General features: G+C 38.2%; 1 protein-coding gene across 1 annotated transcript; it reads right to left on the reverse strand.

Annotated features, from left to right (window-relative positions):
• Positions 1-6,288: 6,288 nt before the first annotated feature.
• On the reverse strand, positions 6,289-8,721 carry pole4 (polymerase (DNA-directed), epsilon 4, accessory subunit). The gene is made up of 4 exons (XM_007552640.2): positions 8,329-8,721; positions 7,608-7,692; positions 6,663-6,704; positions 6,289-6,552 (listed from the first exon to the last, which is right to left on the reverse strand). The coding sequence occupies exons 1-4, from the start codon at positions 8,581-8,583 to the stop codon at positions 6,539-6,541; spliced, it is 396 nt and encodes a 131-aa protein (XP_007552702.1). The 5' UTR covers positions 8,584-8,721; the 3' UTR covers positions 6,289-6,538.
• Between the last annotated feature and the right edge of the window lie 424 nt (positions 8,722-9,145).

The raw sequence follows: 9,145 nt of genomic DNA on the forward strand, positions 1-9,145 counted from the left end.
TTGTAAATAGACCTCACCTGTGTGTGACTTAATTTAAATATACATGAGTTAAGACCTCACATTCCTGAACAAACAGACTCTGAAAGACCAAGAATCACAGCAGACAGGTCGGGGAGAAGATTGTGGAAGTTCAAAGTAGAGTTATGTTTTATAAACAATAATCCAAGCTTTGAATGTATCACAGGATACTGATCAAACCATCACCTGAAAATGAAAAGAACATGAATAACATTAAGTCACAGTAAGTATGACGGAATTGACCCAAGGGATATCAAGACTCCCTGTGCAAGAGTTATTCTGTACTCCTGCAGTGAAGCGGTACTTGTGTATTCAACAATCTGTCTTATTTTCTCATGTTCATGAAAAGGTAACCATGCTTTTAATTTTGATCTGGTATGATGAATGAATTACCCTCCCTAGTTTTTTTTTCTATTGGATTAACACCAAACGTTGACATTTAAAGCTCCTAGTGCAGATCAGTTAAAAGCCTTTTTACTGGCTAAACTCCTTGTTATTTATGGTTGGTAATTTGTCAGGATTGTAAAGCATGCTTTGCCAGTAAAGTCAAAAAGTCTGTATCATACCTTTTATGTTTGGTTATAAATCCCTGCTTTCTTTTGTGTTGACTGGGCTTAAAGATATAAAACGTTTTCAGTAAAACAGCTGGGATGGATCCACAAACGAGTCTTCCCGATTGCCATGAACAGACATCACTTTTACAACTTTTCAGTTTTATTTGTATTCAGGATTGTAGTTCACATGTAGTTGGGTTTACATGCCCAAACACAGGTATTTAGAAAAAAAAACAAACAAACAAAAAAAACGTGCAAAACAAGAACACAAACAAAATGGGTCCTGGAGGGATGGTCCTACACATCAGTGCAAACCACAACGGCCATACAAGACAAAAGTTCACAAGGCAAGTATTTATATGGAGATTCGTCCAAACAAATCTCCACATAAAAATAGGAAACTGTTGGAAACCTAACAACCGAGTACCCTGCCCAAAAATTTAAAAGCAGTCTGCATGTCACCTCAGTGATCATGAAAACATTTTCTAATCTTTGGAAAAACCAAAATTTTAACAGTATTGAGGTCAATGTTGCAGTATGGGTGTGCTACCCCTTTCATTTCTCCAAACACACGGCCACAAGAAAATACCTACTTTATAAAAAGCCTTATAGTGAATGGAAGAAGCTAAAAGTCTCCATTTTCTCTAAGTTTGTGTTTCACTCATGAGATCTTAGCTGTTATTTTGAGAACAGCCTCTGAGAAGTCACTTCAAGCTAATGCTACACATTCTGTGGTTGCAAAGAAAATCACCTTTGGAGATGGCAACTTTTGATTTAACTTAATAAAGTGACACATAGATGCTAGCAAGCAGCTAACATCCTGCCAGACGACACAGAACAATTAAAACCTTAGCGAAACATTTTCTTATCAGAAAACATTTATGCTTCCCTGCATAAAGAAAATGCCTCTCTAAGGTAGTGGCTGATACCATTTCTTTTTCGTGTTGTGTTAACACACTCCTGAATGAAAGCGTATAATGCCTTTGTGAAGCTTGAGGGGGAGAAACTGTCCAGACATGAAGGCAACAATATGTCCTTAAGGAATTCAAGGTATGAAAATATGCAGTCTGTGCTGAGGGGTGAGGCTGGCGTAAAAGCGTGCACTATGCATACATGTGGGTATATGTGAGCATGTGTGCATGATGGGTGTGGGAATTTGACCCAAGAAATCAGGCTGGAATCTAAACTGCACAAACATACCTTTCTCATGACTACAGGCCTGCCTGTGAGCCAGATACATCGTTCTGTTTATCTTTGCCCTGATTAAAATATCTGTCGTGCTGAGCCACAAATATGGTAAATCACAAATAAACAACAACCCCGGGAGCGATGGGAAGGATACTTAACAAGTTTGGTTACAAACTTGTAGCTGGTAACATTTTTAATTAAAATCAGTTCATTTGTTGTGACATGTAACATGGGTTTTTTGAGTACCTTGAAGTAGAGAAAGACAGTTTACAACAAAACAAAGTGTTTTTTGCCTTTTTGGGTGTTTCTACACATCATTTTTTGGAAGATTTAACAATTTTTAGTTAATAAATGTAAATTTTAACGGAACTTGTATGTATTATTAAAGGAAATAGTGACTTTGTAAAAACATGTACTCTATTTAAAGGTGTAAAATAATCAAAAATTGTACAATTAAATTTGTTTCTGATTGTTTCGGTGTGAGAATTTTAAGGCGTTTTAAACGTTTCAAGCATTTCTATAAACTGAAGAGTTTGCTGTATATATAATACATATATATGTATCATATATACACCAAGAGATACTTATATATAAGTCCTTCTCAAAAAATTTGCATATTGTGAAAAAAATTCATTATTTTCCATAATGTAATGATAAAAATTAAACTGCCATACATTTTAGATTCATTGCACACCAACTGAAATATTCCAGGTCTTTTATTGTTTTAATACTGATGATTTTGGCATACAGCTCATAAAAACCCAAAATCCCTGTCTCAAAAAATTGGCATATCATGAATAGGTTCTCTGAACGAGCAATTAACCTCATCATCTGAATCAACAAAGTAACTCTAAACACCTGCAAAAGATTCCTGAGGCTTTTAAAAACTCCCAGCCTGGTTCATTACTCAAAACCGCAATCATGGGTCAGACTGCTGACCTGACTGCTGTCCAGAAGGCCATCATTGATGCCCTCAAGCAAGAGGGTAAGACACAGAAAGAAATTTCTGAACGAATAGGCTGTTCCCAGACTGCTGTATCAAGGCACCTCAGAGGGAAGGAAAAAGTGTGGCAGAAAACGCTGCACAACGAGAAGAGGTGACCGGACCCTGAGGAAGATTGTGGAGAAGAACCGATTCCAGACCTTGGGGGACCTGCAGAAGCAGTGGACTGAGTCTGGAGTAGAAACATCCAGAGCCACCGTGCACAGGCGTGTGCAGGAAATGGGCTACAGGTCCCTCATTCCCCAGGTCAAGCAACTTTTGAACCAGAAACAGCGGCAGAAGCTGACCTGGGCTACAGAGAAGCAGCACTGGACTGTTGCTCAGTGGTCCAAAGTACTTTTTTCAGATGAAAGCAAATTTTGCATGTCATTCGGAAATCAAGGTACCAGAGTCTGGAGGAAGACTGGGGAGAAGGAAATGCCAAAATGCCAGAAGTCCAGTGTCAAGTACCCACGGTGGGTGATGGTCTGGGGAGCCATGTCAGCTGCTAGTGTTGGTCCACTGTGTTTCATCAAGGGCAAGGTCAATGCAGCAGCTATCAGGAGATTTTGGAGCACTTCATGCTTCCATCTGCTGAAAAGCTTTATGGAGATGAAGATTTCTTTTTTCAGCACAACCTGACACCTGCTCACAGTGTCAAAACCACTGGAATTACTGACCATGGTGATACTGTGCTCAATTGGCCTGCCAACTCTCCTGACCTGAACCCCATAGAGAATCTGTGGGATATTGTGAAGAGAAAGTTGAGAGACGCAAGACCCAAAACTCTGGATGAGTTTAAAGCCGCTATCGAAGCATCCTGGGCCTCCATGACACCTCAGCAGTGCCACAGGCTGATTGCCTCCATGCTACGCCGCATTGAAGCAGTCATTTCTGCAAAAGGATTCCCGACCAAGTATTGAGTGCATAACTTAACATAATTATTTGAAGGTTGACTTTTTTGGTATTAAAACACATTTCTTTTATTGGTTGGATGAAATATGCAAATTTTTTGAGACAGGGATTTTGGGTCTGCGACAGACTGGCGACCTGTCCAGGGTGTACCCCGCCTCTCGCCCGGAGCGTTAGCTGGAGATAGGCACCAGCACCCCTCCCGACCCCACTGAGGGACAAGGGTGTTCAGAAAATGGATGGATGGATGGATTTTGGGTTTTCATGAGCTGCATGCCAAAATCATCAGTATTAAAACGATAAAAGACCTGATGTATTTCAGTTGGTGTGAAATGAATCTAAAATATATGACAGTTTAATTTTTATCATTACATTATGGAAAATAATGAACTTTTTCACAATATGCAAATTTTCTGAGAAGGACCTGTACGTCCAGATGAAGACAGATATGGACTCGGTTGTTTTAATTGCTAATAAATAGATTGGCTTTTTTCTTTTGTCTGTCAGTCGTTTGAAAAATTTATAAACTGAATATGAATATTTTTATTATAAGCAAGGCCACATGTTCAGCACTAAATCTATCATGACTTGGAGCCTTGAATGAATGACTATGGTATTTAATAGAGATGTTCAGTATTGAATTTTTCACAGAATTTCTTTTTTTAACCGTGAAAATAAAGCAGCACTGCCCAGTCCTCCATCATGTGAGGACTGGGCAGTGTGAGGATAAGGAGCAGTGTGCATTCCTCTGCAGGGAGTAGACCGTTGCTCTCCTGAAACCAAACAGCTGAGCTTCCCATCACTCCACGCTTCACTGCCCCCTGAAACACTAAACCCTGAAAAATCACCTTAAACACACTGAGGAATTTATTTTAGAAATCTCCACCACAAACATGTTTCAGGGTCTTGACTGAGCCTGGAGTCTGAAACTAGTCTCTAAAAAAAAGTGTAACAAGTGTTTTACAAGTGCTGCCTGGAAGAACAACACACATCTCAGGTCTGGAGAGGCTCTCGTCTCGTACATTCCTGGTGCGATGTGATTTTCTGTGTCACGGTGCAGAGGGAGAAATTCGAACCTCAGTATTTCTCCGTGGGCTTGCTTCGTGTGCTTTATGTGCAGCCAAGAAACAAAAGGAGAGAAGAACCAGTCAGCTCTCCTGACATGGCACACAGTCTTGTAAAATAAAGCATCCCTAATCGTGTCTCAATACGTGATGAGAGAATATTTCAGGTAAATTTTGTAAGTTATGCTTTCTAGCAGTTGTGACATAAACAGCACACATTTGTAAATTGACTTATTTTCACAACTTTTTCAAGCATTCTTCTATTTGATTGTTCCACTATTTCTTCTGCAACTGAGATTTTTTGTCCAGTTCTCAGATCGCCAAAACTGATTGTTTTGAAGGAAGTGTAATGTTATTAGATGTATTTTGTTCCTGATTCTTCTTTTTAGTTGTTCCACTATCAGTTTTTTTCCTGTTTCAGTTCTCAACTCACCAGAACTGTGATTGTTTTGAAGAAAGCATAATTTTTAACATTATGCAGCTCAAATCCAGTTAAAAAGTTGGTCTGAATAAATGAGTCTCTAGCTGCTTTTTAAAAAAATCCACAGAATGAAGATGGAGGCAATTAAATCTACAGCACCAATGGATTTATCATCCCCTCTGGTCTTAATAAAAAGTATTTGTGAAACCATTAATTAAGCTGTTAAGCAGAGTTTAAGGTTTTGCTTGGCTAGCTTACACAAAGAGTGTGAGGTTTGTAAATCTCTTTAGGTCCTGAATTATTATTTTTCCACCTTTTTCAAATTCAGTCTAAAGTTTTTTCTTGGCTTTCTGTATTTTTTTTTTCCTTCAGTGTGGGACCATTTCAGAAAGGTTTTTCCTCAACTGTCATTAAAGTTGACATCAGCTTATGCATCAGATAATAAGACTCCTATTTAGGAGGACAATGTTGTGTCAGTATTGAATAAACAACTTTACAGTGAAGGCATTGTAAATTGTAACTTTGGCCTGTCAGAAAGATGCAATCTGTTTTCTCACACATTTCTCTGGTGCTTTTCAGGACACTCAAGACTCTTGCTTTACTTGAATATTTGAAAAATAAGTATTTCACATCCCTAAAATCGTATCAACATCCGTTGGACATTAATTAGAAAAATTATGTAGTGAAAATGCATAACATTTTTTACCAAAGTATTGGTGTCAGCATAATTTAAAAAAAATAATTTTAAAAGATTGAAAAAAGAAAAAAAAAGCATTTCTGCACAGCAGAAAGTCTAAACATACCTCACCTGAGGGTCTGAACGCCAGCTGATATCACATTTTGTATTAGATGCTGGTTTAGAGGCTTACAGGAAAGATAAGGAAATAAAACTAAACTCGAGCCAATAAGCTGCTGGCCATCGGCTGAAATAATTAACATATCTTCAGACTGGGATCACCTAATAAAGAAGAACATGTTCTAGCTGATCAAAAACATCTGCTTTTTACTGATTTTAAACAAATACCCTCAGGTTGAAAGCATTTTCAAACTGTTCCTTGACAGCAGCAGGTCAACTTCATGTTAAGCTGTGATTTCAGCTTAACATGAAAGAAACAGGGGCGTTACAGAAATCTGATGCAGACAAACGCGTGCTGTTTAAAACATAAAATTTATTTCAACCTATGGTAGAATTACCCAGATATTTACAGAAGAATATACACATTACAGTTAAAAGAAATCCAACGGGATCAGCTATGCATAAAAGTTGTCAATAAACACTGAATGTGTGAGTTTGATTCAGAAACGTCCCAGAGAGATTTATCGACAGCTGCTTCTGCAAAGGAAGGTTCCTGGATGATGGCAGAAATGACGTCTGCTCACTGGTCTCGCAAAGGGCTCTTTAATCTAGCGTACCTGCAGAGAAAACAGGAGAGGGCATCTCTAATTTATGGAGTTAGGAGAATGCTCAAATTATGTGATGAAAGGTAAATAACTAAAATTTGTATTGTCTGAACAAGGCTTACCTTCTAGGAAAGCAAACTCATCTATGGCCTCAATAGCATTGTCTGTGAACAAAAATACAACATTTTCATCACTGATATCAGTCTACTGCACCCTGTGACACTGTTGATAAAAACACTAGAGGTGCTTAAAATGCATACATAAATATGTACCAATCATCTACAAGCTACATTTAAAATATAAAATGAAAACTGCAGATGTGGAGAAACCAAGTTATTAACAATGACAGATACTTTCTGAATGAATAATTTGAGATGTCCATTTTTCTATTTAACCAGAAAATTGAGATTTGGACATAATATTCTATCAGGCTTCATAATATCATCCAATAGAATAATCTTCTGATCTTTCTCAATAGTTTTCTCATTGTAACCCCGAGTTCTTGTGACACCGTGCCTCCGTCTCTCTTCATCGATGTTTTTGAGAGACATTCCCTTTAATTACTGAAACTGGAAAGATATCAACTATGATAAATACACAAAGCTAGAGCTCTTTGAGTCTGGAGTGAAAGAGTTTGCTTAAAGAGTAGATAATGACATAACTCTACAAGCATAATAAAAATCTTAATTGAAAAGCATAGAGGGTGGTCGTATCAGGCCCACACTGCCTCTGGCACGGACTGTATGAATTGTAAGCAACATTTTTAAGAGTAAATGATCGTTTATATCAATCAATCAATCAATCAAATTTTAATTGTATAGCACATTTCAGCAGAAGGCAAAAGTGCTTCACATAATTAAAATAAAAGCAGCATGTGACATTGAAAAAACAGTGAGAAAGAGATAGACATTTTGAAAAAGATTAAAAAAGATAAAAACATTAAAACCCGCACCCCTTTATATGTTTATATGTAAAATCAGCATACTTTGCTTCACAAATTTCAGTTTCACATATGTGCTAAATATCTCATACTACTGTAGTGGCTTAAGTAACGTAACAAGACTTACCCAAGTCTTTTCTTTGTAATGTTTTCCTCTTTCCTTGCTGGGCGTACACAAGAGCGTCTTTGGCAATCATCTCAACAAACAATTCCTATGGGATATGAAAAAATAAATGTAAATAAATATTTTATATTTCATTTTATACAAGACAAACACTTTATGCTTATCCATTGATTAATTTATTAGAATTTATGTTTAACTATCCACCTTATTCAGACCAAATTCTTACTGTAGTATTGTTCACCCTGTACTATTCCAGAAACAAATAAGATAGAAAAAAAACTTAAAAGAGTAAATGACAGATTATATAAATAAACAATTTATTTTCACAGGTGGATTTTACAGCTGCATCTGCTGCAGTACTTTCCTTTTGTATCTGTTTCAACCACACTTTTTCCTTCCACTCAACTTCCCATTACTATTCATACAAAACACTGAACAACCAGCTTCTCCTCCTTGCAGGTGATGTCAATGTCTATGTGCTGGACAACAGTCCATTTATTAGTCCTATCCACTGAGAAACACTTCTGTATTAATATTATTGTTTCTTAGCCTTATGTAAAGGAGAATTTGACTGAATCGTGGGTTTTCATTAGATGGAAGCCATAATAATCGAAATTAGCTAATTCAAATGCTTGAAATACATCAGGCTGTGTGAAAGAAATCTGTATAACAATAAAATCAACAGTAAGGCTTCTATAAATCCTTGGTAATGATGTGACTGTACCGTGGCTTTAGCGATGATGAACACGGACTCTTGGCTGGCGAGGGACACGTCTGGGTCGGTCTTCATCAGAGCTTTGATGCGGGCCAGAGGGAGTTTGGACAGACGGCTGTGAGGAACGGCGGGCCCGGTGGAGGATGTCTGCTGCTGCTGCTGCTGGCTCTTCTCCTCCACCTCCGCCCCGCGGTTCTCCTCTTCAGTCCCGCACCGCGCAGAGTCCTGCTCCGCTGGGACAGGCGCTTCTACAGTAGCTGCCATTCTATGAAGGTGATCGCAACTTTATTTATCTTAAACGTCACTCAGCTGTGAAAGTGTGTATTCATGTCAAAACACAAACATCTCTAGCAGCAGCGCGCCAGCATGTGCTTCCGGCTTGTTAGTGGAACTATCTCTGCTTATTGGTCCGTTAGCTCAGGCACCGCCAACACATACTCGTCGCTGATTGGACAGCTGTGACTTAGGGCAAGGCTATTGGCTGGAATGAAATGTCCTTCAAGCCACGTTACCGCTACCGAAGTTTCAGATGGACATGCTGCAGTAATGTCGAGACTCAGACTTTGTTGTCTGAATATGGCGATATATTTTAATTTTATAATGGTAAGATTAAATGTTCATTAGCTATAGAATTTTTGAACGTTCATATGAAGAAAATGTGTTAGTCGCTTTACGGTTTACCCACTAGAGGGCAGTAAAAGTCAGCGAAAGCTATAAAGTAGTACTTGTTTACGCCGCTGAAGTGGAAAGCAGCAAACACACAAGAGCCCGAATTACCAGAATCATTACTTATTTTATTTTGTTAGTTTATGTAATAGCCTGTCCA

This window comes from Poecilia formosa, unplaced genomic scaffold, assembly GCF_000485575.1.
Source record: "Poecilia formosa unplaced genomic scaffold, Poecilia_formosa-5.1.2 Scaffold52, whole genome shotgun sequence".
NCBI classification, from domain to species: domain Eukaryota; kingdom Metazoa; phylum Chordata; class Actinopteri; order Cyprinodontiformes; family Poeciliidae; genus Poecilia; species Poecilia formosa.